General features: G+C 46.5%; 1 protein-coding gene across 2 annotated transcripts in view; it reads left to right on the forward strand.

Moving 5' to 3' along the window:
- Positions 1-24034, forward strand: part of RHBDL3 (rhomboid like 3) — a 64228-nt gene that overhangs the window by 10572 nt on the left and 29622 nt on the right. Inside the window, exon 3 of one of the 2 annotated variants that reach the window (XM_068413430.1) lies at positions 12650-12733. The exons of the other annotated variant lie outside the window; for it this stretch is intronic. Coding sequence (XP_068269531.1) covers positions 12650-12733 — 84 coding nt within the window. The remainder of the gene's footprint in view (positions 1-12649; positions 12734-24034) is intronic. 2 annotated transcript variants of the gene reach the window in all.

Consider the following 24034-nt stretch of genomic DNA (forward strand, 5'->3'; position numbering starts at 1 on the left):
AGCGTAGTACCAACATGCTATGAGACAAAGTTGATGAGGTTCAGATGATGGGCTTTTTTCCTGCACCGTCGCGCATACAGGCTGCTGAGGAAAGCTGATCTCTGGATGCTCTCGATTTTTATGTGGTTCAAACCTTGCAGTGTTTTCCTGTTCGAGCTGTAGCACTTGGGACAGTCACTTCTTTCCCTCTTCTCTCCTAATCTGGGTGGTGGTATCCCCCCTGATCAGCTACTTGTGCTGACGCTGGGGATATTCTATCACCAGAGACGATATGTCTTGATGAAATGTGAAGTGAAAATCCTGAATGTTTGTGATCACACCCAGTCTCACTTGGAGCTTGAATTCCTTCAACTCTAAAACCCCAGCACCAGCGAGACACAGAGAATGTATGTATTCTTAGTATATGTTCCTGTTGCTTAGGAACAGGTGTCTGCAGTGACCCTGTGCTGCTGGTGAGAAGAATAATGATGTACAAAACTGATGTTAAACAAGCAAGATCAATCTTACCCCTAGGAACTCTTCTTCATGTTTTTTGATACTTGGCATACTCTGAGTAGCATATACTCTGGAGTTTCCTGAGTTGCATGAGGAAGAAACAAACGAGGCTGCTGGAGGCAAAGCTGTTTGACTATCATCAAACCTCGGTCTCATGCACTTCTTCAGGGCAGTGTTTCATGAGGAAGCACCTCTTTGCCTTCGTGATCCTTCACAATTAGGTACCAGTAATAATGGAGGCCCTGCTTTGTGTAGCATACTTGTTTGTGATGTACAATTGTAGTGGAAGTGCTTGTTGATGACAGCCTACAGCCAGAGAGATGAAGCCATGCTTACCTCTTGGCAGAGAAAGGATCAGTATTAAAAAAGGTGAAAAATGGTAAGTTTCATAAAAACTACTGGAGGACTTGATCTGTGTGCTCTGACTTGGTCTACCAAAGCACTTGAAAACAAGCATGACAATTGTCCTGGACCCATTATATGTCTAACACCAACTGTATGTTTTGCTGGGGCTGGTACCAGAATGGTGTGTGCCCTAAGGGTTTTGAAGAACAAAGTGGGGTTTTAGTTCTGCCCTTGGCTCTGAAACAGAGCCAGATTCTTGTTTCCCTCTGCTGGCTTCCTGCCACTCCTCTTGCACGTTTACTTACACTCACGCTGAGAAATAATGGCAAGTGGGCCTTAAGCATCTTTCCTCACTGCAGGCAGTGGCCTCCATGGAAGGATGTTGCTTTTTAGCCTTGTTGTTTGCACTGGGGAGGAAAATAGAAGTGTTTATTGTGGTTCCTTCTTCCATTTGAACTGCTGCCTCTTCCCTCAGCTACTCCCTCTTGGTCACTAATAGAGGAGTTGCTTTTGCACACAGTCTTGTTATCATTGGATTTATGTCTCTGAGTTTTCCTCCCCATCAGCAGGGAAGGCACAAACATTTTTCCTTCATGTGTCCTCTGACAATAGTATTTGGGTTTTGGAAAAATGTTTATTTTGCATTGATTGGTGCATTTAGGCAGCCCCTTTGGGGGAGACTGCTGTGAAGGGCACGGGAGATGGTCCTGCTGCTGCTGTCTCTGGTCTGTGAGCTGTGCCTGGAGTCCATGGCTGGAGGAATAACTTCATATAAATAAATAGTGTCTGAAGAATCTTTATAGAGCTGTATCACTGCTTTATTATGCTTTGACTTGCTAGCCCCTGGGAACTGTTTGGGGATGTCTCTGTGCATATGTGTACAGGATTGCTCTTGTGCCTTCACCATGGTAAATATTCTGGTGGTGTCTCCTCTAGGGCTCTATAAACTAGAGCATACGTTGGCTTTTTCAGAGGATTCTCCAGTGTTGAGCATCCCTGCCAGAGGTTTTTGCTCTTGTATGGTTTTTTAGTCAGTCTGTATCCCAGAGGCTGTAGTGTGCTGGCTTGCTTGTGTGCTCTTCACCTGAAGGGAACCTTCTGCCTGCATTCATGGCCTGCTACAGCATTTGAAGAGGCCAAAGCCACCTCTTTTTATGAATGAGTGCAATGGCCAGTTTATCTACCTGATAGGAAACAGCTTTTGTGGTGGAGAGAGCAGCAGCATAGCTTCATAGTTATATGTGAGAGCTGAAGCTGGCTGGGGTATAAATGCTGCACAGTCCCCGTCACCAAGACAGGTGCATAGGGTGACTCTTCCCAGGGTGGTGATAGCTAAAATGTCTCCCAAAGAATTGTCGTATGTGTCTGAAATAGCATCTTCCAGACTTATTCCCTCTGTGGCCCATGACCTGAGAGCTGCCATTGCTGCGTTGATTTATGGGATCTTTTAGGGTTGATACTGGTGGCCAAGAAGAGCTGGGGCAGAAAGTCATTTGCCAGCTGCTGATTTATGGCCCTAGTAAACAGCCCTGAAAAGCACAGTGAGAATTTTCTGGACCTTACGCAGTTCCAGCTGACTGAAAGCTCCAGGCTGTTATTTGACCATGTGGAGTAATAAAACTGTGAAAACTAATTAACTTTTGGGCCTACTGCAAAACAAACTGGTTCATGCAAAGTATTACTCCACACTTGCAAGCAACAGTGACTTTATGGGCTTATAAGCCTTTATTTAATGACCAAGCATGTAGTATGATGTGTGAAGTATGTTCCTTTTGCTGACTTCTAAGGCCAAACAGAATATAACAAGCTCTGCTCATCACTGAGGATCTGAATACCAGCTTGGGATAATGTTCTCATTCATCTTTATTAATTATGTAGCTGATGTGTGGGTGGAGGTTTGACACAAAGCTGCATTGGGTGGTTTCTTGTAGTCTAAAACAGCCTGAATTATGCACACCCAACCCTAGCCAAAGCAGTTCGTTCAAGGAAAGATGCTCTCTGCAGTGTGAGTGCTGTAGTCTTTCTGAGGTCATTCTCTGCTCAGTGTTTCCCAGTGGGAACACCAAGGAGTTTTTCTGATGTTAGCACGCGAAGAGAGTCAGCCCTGCTCAGGACCTGCCTCCTGTGATGAGGATGCTCTGTATGTGCCAGTTGCGATGGTGACATCAGAGAAGGGATGTTTCTGAGTGCCTTGGTATTGTGTTCCTTGCCAGTGGTGAGACACTTATCAACATTGTACAGATGATCCAGCCTCTGTCACCCTGCACCGACTTGGAGGGAGGGAATAACTGGCCATTCTTCCCACTTAATCAGATTGTAACCCTCCTCCTGTCCCATCTCTCCTGCTTTACTCGGTAGCCCTTAATACTGGATGTCTAACCGCCTGTATTGTTAGAGTCAAAGCTGTGTCTGCTGATTCCTGTTCTCCTTTGCTAGAGTCTATCAGTTTAGCTGGTGGCAGAGCTTTGCATAGAGCCTTTGCTCACTGGGACACACAATGCTGCTTTGCTGTTCTTTTCTGATCGATAACTCATCGCCCCAAAGAGCAGAGCTGGCCCTTTTGCAGAACACAGGGTGCTCTGGAGGAAGGTATGCAGTTGTTTGCGATGTTTGAGCTGCACAGGCTCGAGCTGCGGTTCCTCAGAAAGCTGCAGGGAGTACATGGCCTGTTCTCTCCCCCTGCTGAGAAGGGAAGGGAGGAAGGTTGAATGTTGTACCAGGTCCCTTTGCTGCCCCGCTACGCGGCTGTGGAATGAAGGAGCCTGATCTGGAGCTACCTGCTGTAGGGGAGAAGGTTGTGCACTGGCAAGGTCTGTGCCCACACCTGGGTCACACAGACAGAACGTCTCATATCTTGGTAAGAAACTTGTCATGATTGCTGATACAGGATCAGGTATTTGGAATTTGAAGGAGAAACCATCTCAAAGGCAGGAAAACTGTGAAATGCTGAGATTTTAAAAAATTATTTATTTATTTTAAAGTTGTCCCCCCTCTTTCTGATGGATGTGATTGAATTATTGTGGTACTCGGTACTGGAGTACCAGCTAGCACGGGTCTGTCTGCTTTGGTTTTCTCTGCTAAGCAAAGTATTACTGCAGAGCTATTCTTTGACCCAAAATAAGTGTGCGTGCATACTCGCTGCCATAGAATTCTGCTTTTTTCACGCATCAAATCAAGTCCCTGTGGATTTTCACCTCCCTCCCAGATCTGGCAGACAGTGAAAAAGGGAGCTATTTTTAATCTGAAATGTTCTGTGTTTCAAGTCCAGAGTATAAAATGTAGTTTTTCTCCTGACAAGTTTCATGGCTGATTGCTATAAAACTCCTTGTCTTTAAAGGGAAGGATAAAACTTCCTACAGGAGGGGCAAAAGTTATTATTTTTGGGGCTATGGATCTTGGTTCCTTTGAGAAACTGAAAAGCAGTGGCAATCACTGTCCTTGGACTGAAGAATTTGCAAAGATGGAGGAACAATTTAACAGAGGACTCGTCTTGCTGTCGCTACAGTTCTATCATTCCACTGGAGTCACTGCTCCATCTGTCCTCTGGAAAGGCTGGCATATATTGTCCAGGAGAGAAGATGAATTTCTGGTCCAAGTGTTCTCTCTGCCCAGAAGAAATGAGTATAGAAAAAGTTTCTTCCTCTCCCTGCTGTATGTGCTGTTCTGTGCCTCAGCCCAGTCTGATGGGTCAAGGGGAGGTCACCTTCCAGAGCAGGGCCACACTTCTGTGCTGACGGTCCTGTGCCCAGGGGTGTGATGATGGGGATAGCAAGTTGTTACTGCCAAGGTGCTAACGCTTGTCTAAGCAATAAGGGCTGAGACTGCTGGCTTCTTTTTGCCCTAAAGGGAGGAGGAAGGAGAGTGGCAGAGCAGAGCAGATCTGACCGTACAGGCAGGCTTGAGTTGGGGAAAGCAACATGCTCAGTTTTGCAAGGTAGCTTTAGGCCAGGACTTCAGGCTGGGCTGGATGCCTTGGGTGTGACAGGAGCAACGTTCCCTAGTCAGTGCTGAACCCTGTCCCTCTGGCACTGGTGGAGCTGCTTCAGTGCAAAGCCCAGCTCAGCTTTCTTCTGGCTCCCAGTGCTGAAGGGGCTATTCGTGACAGTCCAAGTGGTCTCTGTGCTGGTGGTCCCTTGAGCTGGGACAGCCCTCACCTGCCCTGCTGCAGCCCTGGTCAGCACAGAGTGCAACTAGTGAAACACAAGGTAAGAGGAGCTCCCTGCAGTTGTATGGGCATAATTTTTCCTTGCTGAGTACATTTCCATCCTGGTAGCACCCTGCAAACATAGCCTTGGTCTTTGCTGTAAGGACTGTCTAAACGCAGCCCATCGGTCACAGCATCCTGGCACTTGATAAGGCTTCTTGGGACAGCCAGGCTGTGAGCCCAGCAGACCACTCACAGGGCTGCCCTGTGTGCTCCTCTCTTTTCTGCCCGATGCAGCAGGGGAGCAGCACTCCTCTCCCGGGGGTAGCTGGACTGTCGGTGTTTCTGCTTGGCCTTCGTCTTACTGGTATTGCTCACCAGATATGTCACTGAGCAGTAGCAGAGAGAGACCCAATGGCTCAGATCTCATTAACCTCTACAACTTTATCCCGTGTCTTAATTGGATTAGCTGCAGGGGGTTGGTTTTGCTGCTGTTGTTGTTTTTTTTCTTAAACAGGTACTTATCACTGTGACATCTGATGCAAGCAACAAGTTAGAGTAGCAAGAGCTGTGAATGAACAAGTGGTGTTTGCTTCTTCCCCACTGCTCAACTAACAGCTCCTGCCCTTCCTTCTGAAAAATTACTGTAGGTGATGCCTGTGAGATGGGTTTGAGTAAGCCCTGCAGCTGGGTCTCTTGGGAGGTGTGAGCCTTGCCTAGCAGCCTGGATGCCAGACCAAGAGTCCCCGATTGCTAACTGCAGTTCTGTCAATCTTGGGAAGGATTTCTGCTCAATAAATGTTCAAAGCAGTATTAACTTTCCATGTTCAGTTTCTTTTAATCTTTGAGCTTTTTAGTTTCCTTAAGGGCCTGATTCTTCTGCACCTTAGGGTTTTTGCTTGTATCACTGCAGTAGGTGTAGGGAATTGGGCTTATTCATCACTGCAATAGCCCTTCCTCTTCGAGGACTTCAAAGCTCATTTCCCAGTATCAGTTCATTTAGTTTCGCAGGTGGGAACACAGAATAAGGAGATCAGTGATCATATCCTGTTATAATGGGGGACAGTCTGCTACAGACCAAAAAAAGGAATGAAATCCATTTGATGGTGGGATTGCCTGTCATTTATCAAGCTGCTGTCTACCTGTGTGGTTCCCAGTTGAGAAAAAGGAGAACCAGTTTACAGGAGACTTCCCCCCATGTCCATCCTTCTGCCTGCAGCACCCAGTTACCTCTTCAACAGGCTTAAAATAGAAGCCTTTATCCTTGCCATAGCTGTAATTGGCCCTGGATTGGGCACTGGAGAGGGTCATTCACCTCTCTGGGATGACAGAAGGGGTACATGCTGCTGAGAAGCTCTTTCTTACCTCTGTTTGTAGATAGCTGTGCACAAAATAGTAAATTGTAGGTGTGATATCAGAGCCACGGCTCTGTTCCAGGAGGAATAATAGATGTACCAGCACCACTCTGGCTGTTACAAATCAAAAGTGCTGTTACATTAAAGCTGGTAATACTGCCTGGCTTGGCAGAAGGGCTGAGAAATTGTTCCAGGGTTTTAATGTGTGTTCAGATAAAGTCTTCCATAGTGAGGATCAGGCCTTTGAATTCAGTCCATGTACAATCGCACGGGTTTTAGTGACTTGGTGAAAATGTAACTCCAAGGAATTCCCTCTTTGCCCAGGGCTCGAATGTGATGCAGTTGTGAACACTGCATGCATCACAGTTACAGTCTCTACGTAGAGGGTTCAGTGCTTCATTGCATCTGGGGTGCCTTTACGGGGTGTATGGTTGTCAGGCACGGACTCTGCTGCTGCTTGTAAAGCAAATGTGTTCATTAAGTTAAATTACGATGGATGTTAGTTTCCTTTTTCAAATTTAATATATTCATGTATTTCGTGTCCACTGGCCCCTCAGCAGCTTGCAGGCTGGATATGTAAATTAGTAGCTGCAGAGGATGATGGATCCATTAATAGGTGGAATTTGATGCTCATAAAAATTCAAGCAAACCATTGCCATGCAACATTAAACGCATTCATTTTTAAGTTGCCTGAGGATCTCTTACTTGGAATTGTGTGGCTCAGGCTATATTTGTTACAAAAGCAATACAAATGGAGAGGCCCTATGGTTTCAGAGGGTTGGCTATTCTTTCGTCTGTATCACTTACACTTTTTCTGTATCAAATGTTATTCCAAGGAAGCTGTGAAAATGTGGAACGCAATGATATCTGAAAACAAAGCACTGCAGCCCAAATTCACGCTGTCCACAGAAATATCTGTCTTTGGAGATCTAGTCAGATACTATTTTTCAGGAAAAGCCAAGTTTTAGTAGGTAATTTTTCATTATTAGGCTTTCCTGGAGGGATGTAGAGGGCTAAAAGGATTTGGTGGGTCATTAAATTAAGTACAGATCTGCCACTGTGGGGTTTTAAACACAAGACAAAATCCTGGCCCCTCTGAAGGGGCCTTTTGCTTCCTTTGGGCCCCATGCTAATTTCATTACTGATTTCAGAAGGGTAAGGACTTCCCCTGATTTTAATTCTACAGTGTTTCTTTAAGCATGAAGACATAGAAATATTCAATTTCTTTTGCTGAGGGTTTTATTAAAGGAAGCTCACACAGCGTGCATCCCTTCCGTGGTAGAGCATTCGTGTGATAAATTTCATTTTTCAAGAACATGAAGTTATGATGATCCATCAGATATTGAGAGGCTGCACTTTGAAAACATTGGTGCTTCTTGCTTTTCCGTTTAGCACTGTGAGACACATACTTCAGCTCTTCATCATTTATGCATGCCTGGGCTGAAGGGGCAGTAGCAAATATGCAGAGAGAATATTGTGATACACACCATAAAGTTGTGCCAAGGAGAAAGGAACATCCAGGCTCAAATGATCTTTTTCCCTGAGGCTTCTACAGTTTATTTTAATTTTTTCTAAGGTGAAGGGCTGGATCCGAGCCTTGCTAACAGCCAGCATCTTTCATGTCAGGGAAAAAAATTCTTTGCTGGCATCTTCCTTGTCCACAGCCTCTCTAAATGCTGGTGATTTCAACGCATCAGAGTTTGGCTGTGGAAAGTCTATCGTTACTGTAATAATGTACAACTCTGCGGGTATTACATCCATCTCTGAATGATCTGTTCTCATAAGAATGTATGCCAGGGCTAGACTGAACAGTGTCTCCATCTTGCAGCCTGAGGAACTCACCATGGTTTGGTATGTTTCTGAGAAGGCGATCGAAAGAACCGTATTTGCTGGGTGGGCAACAGGAATAGAACCAGGGTGAAGTACCACCCTAGGGGTGTGCATGGCACCTTCATGATGCTTTGTCCCCACACTATGGTGTTTGAAAAAAAAAAAATCCCCTAGAGGCAAGTAGGGGTGCTTGGTTATGATGTCTTGCCTCTGAAGCTAGCTAGTTGTGATTGCAGGGGTTTGCAGTCTGCTATGGGTTGGCATAAGCCTGTCTTTCAACTTATAAAAAAGCTGCTGTGTTTGCTTGAAGGACATCAGGCAAGTATGCAGGCAAAACCCAGCTGCTTATCTTCTGGAGGCTTGGTCTCTCAAATAGTCAGTGCCTAGGGTTCTTGGGAGTCTTATCTCAAGTTGGTGAATTCAGTGGCAGCTGAAGGTATTTGGCATCTTTGGGTATCAGTCACTCTTTGGGGCTGCGGAAGGCAGCATTGCACTGGGGACACTTCGGCCAGGCCACTCTAACCACCAGCTCCTTGTCAGAGAGCTCTGGCCTGCTTTGCTTGAGCTCGGCTGCAGCACACAGCTCTGCACACAGCAGCCAGCTCATGTGGCTCGAGGGTGAAGGAATGGTAAGATGTATAGCACTGAAAAAGACCTCAAGAAGTTTTCTCCCTTCTCCATCACCCCCTCACCACAAATCAAAGCTATCTAGACTGTCCCATTTCCTTGGGTAGGAGGGATTCTCACTTCAGCTTGTCTGAGGCCAGGTCCACGAGGCCTAGGAAGAGAAGAGTGAATGGAGAAGCTATTCACCAGGACCTGCTGCTTCTGGTGGCACCAGCTGGCAGCTTCTGAAATAATTTTTACTTTAGCTGCCTCCAAAGTCTGTAGAGGTGAGAATTGGAACAAACAACACTGGTCAATTAAAATGGCCATATAACTTTCATCGCCATAATAAAGATTATGTAAAATAAAATTAATTATTCTATGCAACAGGACAGGAATTAATCTCACCTAAGCAACCCAGCCTGTTGTACTTCCCTGTGAGCTACACCAAGCAGTTATCTATGCAGTGAGATAGGAATGTGAAAGAAAGTGTGCTGTGTGTTGAAAGATGGCCATGGGAGGTGGACTGGCTTGCTTTCTAGCTGTGTTCCCTCCCTTGGTTGATAGGTGAAGAGGCTGATGGTCAGCTTCCAGTTAACACGGTTATTTTGCTAGCATATGTGGTAAGTGTGCTGAGTAATCTCATTTCTGAAGAGGGATTCTGCTGAAATCTTTGTCCGTGGAATGAGCTAAGTCCAAACTCTAGTTTTCCCTCCATGCTGGGGAAACACCCAGACTCAGAGTGCAAATCCTCAAACCAGCAGCAGGTTTGTGCCTATCCTACATGGGACAAATACTGCAGAGCCCAACGCAGCTTCACCGCTGGGCCACAGCTTCTTCCTTTCTAGTGAGACTGACTCTGTCACTGGCTTACATCCATCTCTGAGGGTGCAGTAGATTCACTGTCCTATGCATGCTTGTATGTAGTGCTTTACTACAGGGCCGAGCAAGGCTAAAAATCTTGCCTGTGTATCTCCTGTCCAGCTCCTCCAAGTCGCTCAGTGTGCTGAGCAGAGCCTGGTTATATCTGTTCTCCATCTGTCCCTTCCTACCTCATCTTCACGATCGTTAATTGTTAGTGTCTGGCTTGAAAGATTGCCTCTTAGCATGGTGCTGATGGGATCTTTCCACAGAGGATTAAAGCTGGAGTGGATTGACAGGAGACGGTATCCTTGCTGTGGGAAGTTTGCCAGTTGTGTGTGGGCTCAGTGCTGCTGCTTTTCCAGTTACTCCAGTTCACGTCAGGACATAGTCAAGGGTCAGTCGCAGCTCCATGCCCCCTCGCTGGGGCCAGCTGGCCAGATATGGCCTGGTGCACTGCGTGCTGGGTTTGGGAGAGGCCTCCTGCACCCAGCTGCTCCATGCAGCCTTTGTCAAGACTCTCAGTCTCTTTACATTACCTGCACCACCCCATGGAGGTGATTTCATACCTGGCTCATCAGGTGGCTTCCACCGTGCGATCGCAGTACTTTAATCAAGGGTGTGGGTAACAGTAACAGCTTTGTGGGGGTGCTGGCAGTAGGAGTTGAGATGTCATTTCTTACAGTATCATGCTCCCTGGGTGGCTAATGTGTCTGTAAATCACACAAGTGCTTTCCTGTAGCTTTGCTTTCTGTTACTGCCTTGGCTGCCAGGATTCCACAGGACACAGATCTTAGCTTTTGGCAAAAGCACAGCATCCTTTCCTTGTAAAGGTACTTAGTACGTATTTCCAGTGCCCTGAAGCATAGCTGAGGGCCCTGCTAAGCTCAGTGAATCCAGGCCCTGAGAGATGATATTTCTTTTTGCTTTATTTAGTTTGCTTTCCTGTGGAATCTGTATTTTTTTCTGTACGTGCACAGGGAGCAGGGGAGAATCCACTGGCATTTCAGAAGGTAGGAGTTTCCCCTTACCTTGTTGGTCTCCTGATCTGCTCCTAACAAGTCCTTGGAGACCCTTGTTGCTCTTTCCCAAAGGTGATGTGTTTCCTGCAGTAACCAAAGGGGATCTGTTACCTTGCAAGGACAGTCCGGGGCCTGGAGGCACATCTACTCCTTGCTGCCAGTAGCACAGGTGATGATGACTCTCTTTTTCCATAGTTAGGACAGACTGGCAGAAACTTTCTGTGCTTTGAAGCTACCACACCAGGGAGGGTTTCCATGCGTGCTGATGCTGTCTACTGATACAGCTGGTGCAAAAGTCTTCTCCCAGTCTAAAGGAAAACCTTTATATCTAATCCATCTCACACATAAATCTCAAAGATAGCCAAGAAAAACCAGCAGAGTTTGCACCAAAGGGCTCAGTTTTGTGGGCTTCTTGGAGGGAATGTGAAAAAATGTTCACAGGGTTTAGAAGCATTGATGGATTTACTTTTTTTTTTTCGTATGAAAATCCCACTGGCTGATATTCCCATGTCCCTTGAAGCCACTTGAGATAACATTTATTTTGTTTCTTTCATTAAAATTATTTTTATCCTGGCTTGTGGGACTATGCATGTAGAAATTAAAACACTGCTTGGTATTTCCTTGCCCATCCTATCCATTCTTCATCCCCAAATCCTTTCAGCTCTCCCCAGCTCTCCCCCCTTCCCTCCCCAGCTTGCCTTGAAGGGCTGGGAAAGCCGGCACTGGTGCATTATGTTGCCTGTCTGATTGTTGTGGGGTTGTGTTTGTGTGGGGAAGGTCACGAGACAAAAAGACCACCAGGCAGGGGTGGGCAGGGGGTGTTCAGTCCCTTTCCATTCAGTCCATGTGGCGATGGGTGGGAAGAGTCTTGTTTGCATGACAGGATTGCAGGGGGCGATTGCTTTTTGTTTAGGTTTCTTCCATGGCTGCTGCATGGGCCCTGGAGGGCTACAACAAAAGTAGAGCATATATATGAGATTCATGGGGCTGAAGCGTGCTGAGATAACCAAGAGGCAAAGCCGTCAGTGCAGGAGTGACTGAGCCAGAGCCAGCCACTGTGCGCTTGCACCCTGGAGGCTGTCAGCAATTGCTCTGAGTGGGGTGTTTGTGCTATGGCCACTCCTGGTTCTGGTGGGAGCTCTTCTTGGGTGTCTGAATCCTGTGGGCTGAGATCCTTAGCTGAAATGAAAGCTGTGGAAGGTTTCTGTCTGTGGAATGAAGGCTGTAATGCGGGGGACAGCTCCATGAACCTGCCACAGTGACTACGCTTCCCTGAATATTTTCAAGATTCCCAGCCAGTGACTTTTATTTGTAGCATCTGCCTCCTTCCTGGCCCATCAGCTCCACCCTTCTGAGAGTATCCTTGCCTTTAAACAGTGCTTCCTTCCTTATCATCCCCCTGAGAAGCTGAGCTGCTGCCCCTCAGCACAGCTCTCCCCTCGCCCCCATCCTTAGAAGGCAGCTCAGTCTATATTTAACACTGGTGTGCACAAAAGCAAACATTGTCAGGGACTCATTGTAACTGTCCCAATTACTCTGAGTTCATTTGCATAAGAAGATTGACCAGTCTGTGGTAGTGGCTTTGCCTTGGCTGTCTGTTATGGGACACTTGGATCTGAGGAGCAGAAAAGGACTAGAGTTCCCAGGCTGGATGTGGGATGGGGAGGGGATGACAGCTTTGGTCCCTAACAGCCTGGGTGCTACAGCAGCCCTTCCTCGAAGGATGATGACAAGTCTGCCTGATTCAGTTATAATAGCTGCTAGTTTCCGTGAATCTACATTTCTGGGAGCCCCAAGCACGCCTGAGCTCCTGGCTGTCCCATCTGAGTAAATCCTTCTCCTGTATAGTGTTTCTGTGTGTATTTATGTATTTGTTTTGAGTAGGTGTTGACCCTGCTTGAATGCTTTTAGACTAAGCAGTGACCTGCCTTGTGTTGTCACTTCCCTCAGGCACATGTAACCTCTCTTCCTTGTGTTTGGATTTCTTCCAGAGGACTAGCTGTTCCTGCAGGCAGGCACTAAAGGGAGAGGAAAGCAGCTGGGATGAAGCACAAGTCAGGAAGCAGGCTGAAATGGTATGATCTCTTGACCCAAAGCAATAGCTAGTGCTGATAGAGCTTGCTCGCACTGCAGCAGCTGCACAGCTCACACTCCTTTCACTGAACTGAGAATTATTCATATTCTCTTTCCCTTCCCCCCAGTGCCATATGTAACATGATCGGGCTGTGCCCGGGCTGGCAGATGGAAAAGCAAGACGCTTGCCTGTTTGCAGTAATGGTTCTTCATAGGCTCAACTGGCCTGTGAAGTTGCAATGTTCAAGCTTGTCAGCTTTGGCAGAGCAGCCTTCCTGGGGACCCTTACTGCCCCTCTGCCACTGCTCTGTGTGTGTACGCCTGCGCAAATGCACACCGATCTCTTCATATCCCTGCTGCTTCCAGGAGAGACTCTTCCACTTGGACATCTTTTCTTGTTGCTTGTGGATCTCGCCAAGCTTAGTGCAATTCCTGGGAGTGCTTTGACCTTTGCTCTGTCTTAACCCCTCCTTAAAAATCCTCCCTCTAGTATTTGACAATTTCTAATTTTAACTGGTCAGTTATTAGGTGGCAATGTAGGAGTGCTTCATGGAGGCGGCTGGAGCACAGGCAGCTCATCTCAACTAGCAGTATTTTAAACCTCTTGCATCCTTGGGTGAATTACTTCGCCTCTCTGCCTTGAGTTCCCAGTTCATAAAGTGGAACTCTGTCTACTGAGCCAACAAATTATCATTTCAAAATGCACTCTGTGATAGAGACCTGATTGCTAACGGCCAGATCCCAAGTCTCTGTTATATATTTTTGGACCTCTCTGAGAGGGACTGATGATAGAGCCCAGATTTCTCAGGAATTCCTTGCTATTTCTTTGGGGCAGAGGGGAGAAATCCTCAAGTCTTTTCTCAGATGAGTTGCTGCTTGTGCTCTGACTCCAGGACGCTCACATTTTTTGCCTGAAATGAACTGCATTGATATTGTTATGTTTGCTTAGTGCAAGAAACATCAAAAAAGAAGGGGGCAGAACCAGAGTCTCAAGTTGAGGCACAGATGGGCCCCTCATGGTTCCTCTAGCAACACTTTAAAAGCCTGTTTGTATGTTTGACTTCCCTGATGTGTTGAAAAGGCAAAGTAGGGTCAAGTCCTAGATATAAATTTGTTTTCCTTTCCATTGTGTTTGTTTTTGAGGGCAGTGTCCTACCTTCTGCTGGGTTTCTATGACCTCTCATTTCAGCTTGTGTGACAGCAGAGTCTGTTTATGAGCAAAACATGAGCTCCAGACACTGAATTAGCTTTTAAATGGTTGTTCCTGATAAATATGAAAGATTTTCTGACCATGATGTAAAGGCCTATGATTTAAGGCCTTATGCTCTCCCTTTTAGAGTGAGTCACTGTATCTTTTGCTTTGCAGTTGGGAAAATTAGATTTGGCACAGGATCGTGTAGGTGGCGACTGATAGACCTGGGAGAATAACGGATACCTTGGCCTATCTAAACATGCACACCCAAAAGGGATGGGAGTGTACCCAGTTTTCAGCTCTGCCAGTGAGGCTCAAGTAATAAGATGTGTCCTTCCTAAATGCTTTATTTTCCCCAGCTGTGAAAAAAGTGGAGGTGAGTGATAATGATATGTAGAGTTTTGTTTGCAGTTCCCCAAAAGACTGGGAAAAATGCTTTTTGTTTCTTTTCAAGCAAAATATTTAATTGGACTTGAGTCAAACCATCTGGGCACTCTGAACGTAACCATAAATAGCAATTTTCTAATGCAACATTTTGAAAATGGTAATGTCCAGTGTTTCGGTCTTTTAGGATCTGAGGGAACTTCTTCTAAACAGTCAATGTTCAAAGCTAAGGCAAATTCACAGGAAAGTCTTGGCATGACTGAAATCTCCAAGGTTTTGCTTGGAAAAGTTTTGTTTTGAAAAAATTTATCCTGGCTTTAGAACTGGAAGGAAAGCCCTGCAAATAACACTGGTGATAAAACAAGGTTTCTATGTCATACATATAAACTGCGTCTTGCCCCACCTTTAGGGTAGTGTTACACTTGCATCTCTTGGGCTGCTGCTTGTAATTATCTTGGTGCTTTATCCCATCAGCTGTTTCCATGTCACTGGCTCAGTTTTGCTACAACTCCCTTTGATGGGGGCCATCTGGCCTTTGGTGGCTGCTGTTCGATTTGCTCTGGGTTCATGAGAATTTGTTGACTGGGAGCAAAAAGGTGCCCGATGGTGGAGGCATTATACAGGGACAGACGATGGTAACGCTGTCTGCTCCAGGCAGCTTTTCTGCTCCTGGATTAAAGTTCATGCTGTGTTACTTGTCTCTCTCTCTAAGGCCTTGTCAAGTCCATGTGGGAAGCTATTCTGCCTGCACTGTTTCACTTTGTGCTGCTCAGCTCTCTCTCTGCCTCCTTTCTCCTCCCTCTTTCGCCTTCCATTCAAGCGGCATCTTTCAGTCTTCCCTATTCAGGTCTGTCTTTGCTCTCTGCCCTGTGTAAAACTTTCATGCCCTCCCTACCATTCATCACCTCTTGCTCATTCACCTCCCTGCTTGCCTTTCTCCATTCATCTGGGCTTCCTCTCAGCCAGTCTGGGCTGCCCTCTCCTCCTGCCCCTTCCGCAGTCCTCCTTTTGTGTCTTTGCACTCCCTTCTCCGTGACCATCCGAAGCACAGCAGTCTGCAGTGTGCTCTGTGAGGATGCTCTGCTAGAAGTTGGCCCCACTTGCTGGGCTAATTAATCCCCAGTGGAAGCCTGGTGGGATTGTTTTGGGTGGATTTGTCTCTCTAGTTACTGTGCAGGTGAGAAGGTTTTTTCCCCCCCACTCTCTTTCCGCTTCCCAGAGATGCAGCATGATGCATGAACAGGAAGACTATTGCCATTTCCTAACCTTTTCAGTCTGGTCTCTGTCTCTCCCTCCTGGCTTGTTTCCCCTTTGTTTGCAGTGGTTGCAGCTCTCAGGTGATTCTTTGGGAGGTTGTTTTGATTTCCTCATTCCTGAGGAGTGTAATGTGTGTTCTCTTAATCATGCTGGCTCTCTAATTATGGTTGATGCCTGTGCTTTCTCTCCTTCCTTCTTCTAATCATCTGCATTGGGGTCGTGTCTGTTTTGGAAAGCCATCTCTGCACTTGAACGTGTGTTTTAAGTGTTACCCAGGAAATAGAGCTTGTGAGTTGCAGTAGCCAGGGCTTGTTGTTTCTAAGTCTCAATGCAGCCGCGCTCCCGTGCTTGTGATGCAGACATGGCAAATATGGACCACAGGCCCCTGCCAGACCCCCCAGCCTGCTGTGCACCTGGTCCCCTACGGCTCACACCCATGCCGGCGGCATGCAGACATCACCCCATCCTATTGAAGGAGCAAGTCTCTTTGCTGCAGTGTGGCAGGAAAACTAAGTGGGAGGTCTGCTTGCTTGCGGGTGCCCATGGGGAGCTTCAGCTTTGAATGGTTAAACTGCATTCAAGCCAGTCTGTTCAAGTAAAAGAGGAATCTTAGAGCTTGGGAAGAGCACACAGGCTTGTCAGAGGAAGCAGGTGCTCTTTAAAGCATGTGTGAGCCCTGTACCCATGAGAAATCTGATTAGTTCAGTGAAGGAGGCAGAAATGAGGTGGAGGCAGGCAAGGAGAGGGGCTCTGTGAGTGAGTGTGGGTTTCACTGACAGGACGAGCGCTCTGTTGTGTGGGAGGCTGGGAAGGGGGTATCCGCTGCTGTCTCCTGAGGCAGCGAGGAGCCCCTGATATGGCTCAGGCAGGCCCAGGCTCTGGGAGGACTTGTTATTGCTGTGGGAAGGAGCCTTTCCCCTGGTAACTGTCTAAAAGAAGGATTGCAAGCCATGCCGTGGTACGGTTTGTTGTCAGGCTGGTGAGTGTGTAAAAGGGATTCCTTGTTCACCACATCTGGGCACACAGGGACATTACACCTTGCAGGGCACAGCTAGCCCCAGGCCAGCCCTGCATTTTGTCACCTGCAGAGAGAGCTGCTCTGCCCGAGCTGCGAGGCTTGGGCTGGGAACCTGCGTGGACAGCACTTCTTCCTGTGAAGTTAGTTACATTCCTGTTGTGGAGTCTTTATTAAGTCATGATTTGCTTTAAAACTTTCAGATGCATTTTGTGTCTGTTTGAAAACTGTGGCAAAGATAACACTAGAAACACTGTGCCTTGCCTTGCATTTGCCCCTTGTATCCAGTAAGGACCTATAAGAAGCCGAAAATGCAGCTGCTTTGTGGTTGTGCAGCTTTGGCATTTGGACCAATCTCTTCTACCTTTAAACCAAAGTATATTTGACATAGCAGACACTGGGAAAGTGCAAACACTGCAGACCTTACCCTTGCAGTCCTCCATGCAGGGAACCTGCAGTCTGGGTGTCATCCAGGTCTGATTTGGATATATCTCTTAAGAAACAATGTGAACCACCACAGCTTCCAGCAGTCTGGCTCCTTACTGCAGCTGTAACCCCTGTGATCACCTTGAAAAGATGCAAGCCAGGATTGCTTGCTCTCAAGTGTTTAAATGCTAGAGGTTAGAGTAATAATTAATACTCCCAGCTCCAGGCTCTGTTTGAAACCAGGCTGTCTGGAGTACTTTTGAGATGGTTATGTCGTTGCAGTGTAACGCCAGGTGCCTACAAGGCATTGCAGGGAATCATGCGATACCTCTGCCTTCTCTTCACAAGGCTGGCATTATCTTCTGCTCCAGCTTAGCTTGGAAAGCAGAGGAATTTCTTTGGTAGCTTCTAGTCCCTGTGACTGAGCAAAGCCAGATGTAAACTCAGTACAAGTTAAGTATGTTTCCCAGTCTGTTTAGTAGGAGTTTTGCCCTGTGGTTGTTGTTCTAACCAGAAGTGTGGTTTGAGTTCCAGTATAGGTAGGTCATTCTTGTTATACATGTGTTATGGCAGTTGTTAGTTGGGGCTTTAAATGCGTCTGTTTGGCTTAAGTTTTTCTGAGCCCTATTAACTTGCAGTGAGGTCAAAAGGGAACTGTTAGGATCACCTAGCCTCTCATAATGAAGGCTGGAAGATTTTTCTGAGTGGTCTTCTGCTTGACCAATGCCATACCTCATCTCCTAGGAAAACTTGCAATTCAATTGTAAAACTTCTGGTGAAGTTAGTGAGGCATTTCTACTTGTTAATAGTAAAAATAATCAACTTATTCTAATCTAAAGCCTCCCAGATTTGACCTCTAGCCCCTAGATGTGATTATACCTTTGTCATAGTGGAAAATCCTCTACTGCAAATTTCTGTTCCCTTTGTGGTTCTTCTGGACAGTGATCAAGTCATTGCTTAACCTTCTCTTTCATAAGCTAATGCGTTGAGCCTGTCAGTGGAGCCTGTTGGACCATACGGGTAACAACAACAACAATAAGGTGCAAAACGCAGAGGTAATGTCACCTCATTTACAAACCTGCAGGTCACGTTTCCTTTTTTGAAGGCAGTGTTACCTTGAGAGCACTCAGTGTAACAAACAAGGGTTTTTTTCCCCCAGCGTGGCTGCTTCTGAAGATGGCCTTCCCCATCCTGTAAGCTGGCTGGCATTCTTGGCTCCTGGCCATATGGCTTTCTAGTTGTTTTTACTGTCGTATGTATTGTTTGCAATCACCCAGCTTTACCAAAAGACCCAGCTCCTGCTTAGTATCTTGCTGCTTTAGGTCATCTGTGAGTGTGATGCAGACTTATCTTATGCTTTCTCCTAAGTCACTAATGATAGTTCTGTAGCGGCAAGAACGAATTCTCATGGGACCTCATTAGTGGCATCTCCATGTGATGGTAGCTGTCTAGCTTAAGTTTTATTTTTGAGACCTGTCAAATAGCATGTTGACTTTAGCATGTTGAATGTGTGACAACCTGAGTTTGTGTCACAGTAAGTCCTCAAACACAGGGCTGTCTGGTGATGTCAGATGCCCTGCAGATGTCAGTTATACCAGAAATCTTGTCATATGATCTGCACCAAGCTTGTATTCTCATCCAGTAATATCAGCTGAATATAATCTATTTTCTGTAGCCTATTCTGACTGATATTAGACCAGTCCTCCTTCAGTTATGCATTATACAACATCAGTCATCTGTTCATTTGCTGCGGGTTGCTATTAGGCTGACAGACCTGCTTTGTCCCATTAAATTCTTGCCACAGCCCTGCTCTTTTGGGAGCGGTGTGGATGCCTGTCACCATGTTTGGACAGGAGTTTTGGAGCCGTGGTTGAAAGGGATGCATTGCTGATTCAAAGCTGGAAGAAAGGTAAAAAGCAGATCTTGATGTTCCCCCAGTGTTCCCAGACTTGCAGAAAATCAGTGTTTCTACTGGATTTTTAAAATCTTTTGGATTAAAGTTACCTTGACCTGCTGACTCAAAACTATGTAACTTTAGCAGCTGCTGTGTCTCCAGAGTTACTGCTGGGACAGAAGGTATATCATCATCATATGACAGAGATAATTCATTGGGCTTTTATCCATATACAGAACAGAGACATTTCAACTACTCCTGACTTTTTTGCACTGGTACCACCTATGCTACTTTTTCCAGATAATATCAGACCAAACCCCTGTTATGAATGAGAAGGCTCTTCTTCCTCATCTGTACCAGCAGAGACGCTGCTGTGACAGGAGGCATTGTCAACAGCAGTGAATTTTGCAGAAATGCTTGTGTACGTTTAGTTAACCTGGAAGTAAGGAGGGATCTGACTTCAGGTACTTGGCCTGAAATACAGCCCCAGCTGAACAGCTATTCTGTCTATTGTGTGTTGGCTTTTATTTTCTTTTATTTTCCTCATAGCAATAGTGATTACAGCCTGTCTGTCTCCAGGCTGTGAGGTTGACCATGCATGCTGTGCCTTCTGTTGAGTTATGTGGTCCAAATAAATGCAGCATCCCACCCAGAGTGTATTGCATTTCAGCTCTGAATGAAGTGGCTTACGCATTATGTCCCTTCACGATGAGAGTGTAATTAATATTGATACAGGGTTTTGAGATTCTCCAATAAGACATGACTAAAAATACATAAACAATAATTATGTGGTGGTAAATGAGAGTATCGTGTGTCATGGTAAGACAGATATTGCTGTTTTCAGCTTTTGATATTTAACGCCTTACACCATCCAGATGAAAATTGGGGTTTATTTTAATTGGACTGCAGAACTCATTGTCTCAGAAGATTGTGGAGCCCTAAAAACTAGAGCTCCCTAAAAAAAGGGAGAGCAAGAGACTGGGCATTTGTGCATATAACAGTGTCTGGGCCAGTGCTGACAAGCAGATCTGGAAAGAGTGTTAAACCTCTTACCTAAGGATTTAAGAAAAGGTTTTAACTGTTAGGGTGGGTTTGGTCATGGCAGTCACTAGGTGATCTCTTGTAGTCTTCATCTTGTCCACAGTCTCAGAAACGTGCAGACAGACAGCACCAGAGCTGGGCTGGCGGTGTAAGGTACATGACTCGCCAGTCTGGGCCATAACCTGCCAGGCTGTTCCTGCAGCTGAGGACGTCTACCCAGCAAAATGTGCAAGGTGCCCAGTGCTGGATCAAGATTAAAAATTATATTTCCACCTAAAAAAACCCCACCACTTTAGAGTGCCTCAGCTGCTATCCATTAGTCTTAATGCACTTACATAAATAATAAAACAGGAAGAAGCAGACTGGAGAAGGCTCAATCTATAAACACGTCTCTCTGCATTAAGCCTTGTGGCATAATGGAGGGCATTGCCTGCCATCCGTGCTGTCTTGTTAATCATGTAATTATCTCCCTCACTTTCAGTGCTGCATCTCCTTCCTTGTCAGTGGTGTTGATAATGGAGCTTCTATTTACCCTGGATTCTTTCTGGGGAGTGGCTTTGGTTTCAAAGCCAGCACAGTGGCATATTTTGAATAATTTAGTTCCGGGTGGTTTGAACACTGTGTGTAATTCCCCAGCTGAGACTGGAGGCTGATTCCTGTGAGTGTTGTGCCAGGAGGCTGGTCTGGAGAGAGGCAGTGGGATCGCTCAGAGTGGTGGGTCATCGAGACAGCAGAGAACTGAAAGCTAGCTCGACAGATCCTGTGAGTACATCTCGGCTCTGTCCTCTCTTGGTGTCTTAGTAAGGGTCTGTGGCAAGAAACCCACGGGCAGAGGAAGGATGGGGGAGAGAGTTGCATTAAAAACATGTATGGAGACAGAAACATGGATTTGGGTACCCGGCTGAGCATGATAGGCTTCGCACAGCAAGCTGTGGGTCAGAAATTCCTCTAGTCTCCAAATGCAGGATTTGCTTGGCCTATGGTGGCTTGGACCGGGGGTCTGAAGGAGTTGGGTGTGGTGCCCAGCTGTCATTGGCTTTGGAAAGTTTGATATGTTTCTGTACATGAAGCCTTGGCAGAAGGCCAGCTCTGTTGAAGTTCTCCCTGTGCTACTTGGCCTTGTGGCTGGCTAATTGCCCTTTGCCATTGCAGCCATCATCCAGTCATGGTCTGTAAGCGCTCCACAGCCCCAACTGTGCTGGGTCACGCAGGCACAGGTGTGTCGCTTGTGCCTTGTAGATGGGGAAGTCAAGGCACTACAAGAGGCACCTGGGGTCACTCCAGAAATCTTGCCAATACCAAAAGTCAGACCTGGTCCCCAAGCCCTCTTTTCTGTCTGCCTAACAACTGAGCAGTGGGGCAGTCCTGAATCTTTTTATTCTCCCATTGCTGTTGAATCTGTGCTTCCAGTATCTGTTTAGATGAAGTGCTTTTGCAGAAGGTAACAACAGATGGTAGTAATGTAGGTCCCTTCCTTGCCTTTGCGCCTAAGACAGTAGGAGAAATAAATTAGAGCAGAAATGCCTCTACAGACTGACCAGCTAGCTGATGGACCTAGTCCTTCAGGCTACTCTGCTCTTCATGGAAAAGGGAATCTTATACCAGCTCCCTCCATCTCCACTTTGCCATGTGCTGCATGCAGAGAGACACTTACTGGAATCCAGGTGACAGGCCATCTGCTCTGTGAAGGCCTCCCCGCCTCGGTGAATGCTGAGCTTGGGTAGCTCTGTGCTCTCTCACTGCAGCTTCCCAGGGAGCGGGTCTGTCTGGGGTCCCTGCTTGGTGAGCTAGTGAGGGTTTGTGCTCTGTGCTTAAATGCAGTCTAGCTTTTGAGAGCTGGGTGATGTTTCCAGCCCTCGGGTTCACCTCAGGTCAAAGCAATCTAACATGCGCTAAAAGTACTGCTGGACAGTCCTTAATCGCTTTATGTTGTCTGGGCTGGTGGGTAAATTCATTATTTACCGGAAAAGAGAGTGTATGTCACTGGAGCCAGCACTAAGGTTTTACCACACATGTTCAGGCAACTTGGATTAGGTGACTTTTAATGGTGAGAAGCTGGATTTTGAGGTAGAGGGGTATGCACTTACCTTTGACTGACCCTCCTCTCTTCTGGATCAGGGTTTCTCCTCTCATACGCACCTACCACTATTGGAAGAGAGAGCAGGATCATTAGTCTGCTTGGAAGATCACCACCAGGCAGTGATGAAACTCCTGGTAAAACAGCTCCTGCTTTTTGCCCTCTCATTTGGATTATAAGGCAGACTTTCATCTTCTGCCTTGTCATTCCTTTAATCTTCATCAAAGCAGCACATGCTACGTATACTGTTGCCACATTGTTGTTTTGTTTGGTTGTTTTTTTAAAAACAAACCAAACAACCCCATCTCACCAACTCACAGCATGACCGCAGAGACTGTGGAAAGGTAGAGAATGGGCTCTGGTAAGATGTGTGACTGTCGTCAGGAGAGTTTCAATGCCTGTCTTAAATGTCTTTTCACAGCTTCAACCTGGAGTCTGTCAATTCCATGTATTGACTTGGAGACTCTTAACTACAGCATGACCCTTGAGGCTGGAGATGGTCTGGTTGTTTCCAAAGCTTGTTAGTGTCACTAGATCACAGAGACTATGCCATCTAACGGTTTGAATTAAAATCCAATAAAGCTCAGAGTGGTTTCTGAAACCCCTGGAGATGAATAGATTTTGCATGTGATTGACTCTCTATTTCCAGTGCCAGTCATGGGAAAGGGCCTACATGTGAACAAGAAGCAGGCCTACTATTGGTAGCTCCTTTCTGGTGGGAAATAAGGCAAGAGTTGTCATTTCCATATAACAGGAGGGGAAGCTAAAGCTCAGGGCAATTTATTTCTAGAATCTGCCTGCTAGTCTGGAGCAGAGCTGGGGTCAGTGCCAGGAGGCCTGACTGCCAGGCCAGTCTCTCCCAGAAGTGAAGATACCCCCAGACCATAGAGCGATTCAGGTTTGAAGGGACTGATAGAACTCAAAGCCAACATCCAAATGAGGTGAAATTGCTTGGAGCCTTGCCCATTGTGAAGAAAGCTTATGGCTTGGGTGATACCTTCTCTTCGTGCCAAGAAAAAGCCCATCAATGGGGAAACCATGGGTGGTAGCAAATTCTCTGTTCCTGTGACAGATCTGCAGTCCTAAAGCCAGCCAAGGCTCCTCATGTTGTGCCCACTGCAGCTGTTGACTCTCCAGCTGCTCTGATGCCCCAGAGGGCTGTTTGCCATGGGGGAGTGGAGCAGCTGGCCGCGCTACGTGAAATGTCTGCGTTTTCCCAAGATACCCATTGTCTGTCTGCAGCACCAGCTTCCACCCTACTTGCTCACTCAGCCGTGGCTGATGTGTCTTTAATTAAAGAGGAGGAACAATTTGAGATTTCATTTTCTTTTCTCAACCATATTTCATATTTCCATCAGAGTTTATGGGGCCCCCTCCCCTGACTTTTGTCGTGTAGTTTTGCTGTTGGGGCCTTTAGTTTATGGAGCATCTGCTCTAAAATAAGGAAGGAATAGGAAAAAAATAGCTTGTTTTGGGCCAGGGAATTAAGATCCTGGGTCAGATGGCTGCTACGGTCATTAACATATTTACATTTTTGCTTAAGAGCCTGGTTGAGGATCAAGGGAGTTAAGGGTGATTGTCATTGAAATGCGGAGGAAACCTTGCATGAAATTACCGTTAGTTTCCTATTGTTTGAGGGGATGAGGGGGGGTAAACGGCCTTCCTCATCCCTGCACTGCTTGTTGGGCTCGTCTGCCCAAGTAGATGGGCAGAGGCAGAAGTAACTACGCTGACAGCCACTGTGCTGACTTAGCTGCTGGGAGGCTTTGCCTGGGGAGCGCACTCCCCGTGGGGCTGGACCTGGGGCTCAGCGCAGCCGTGCTGCCAGTCATCGTCTGTCCTCTTGGTGAGACAAAGGTGCTCGGCTGGGCTTGTGGGACAACTGGCCCCTAATGAGGTCATCATGGATAAATACATGAAGCGTCTAGCAAAGGTCAGTTGCCTCTTTTACAATTGATGGACCCAAGTGTTTTGAGTGTGCTGTCACACATTGTTTTTACCATGCGTGGGGACGCAT

This window comes from Nyctibius grandis, chromosome 15, assembly GCF_013368605.1.
Source record: "Nyctibius grandis isolate bNycGra1 chromosome 15, bNycGra1.pri, whole genome shotgun sequence".
Taxonomy (NCBI): Eukaryota; Metazoa; Chordata; class Aves; order Nyctibiiformes; family Nyctibiidae; genus Nyctibius; species Nyctibius grandis.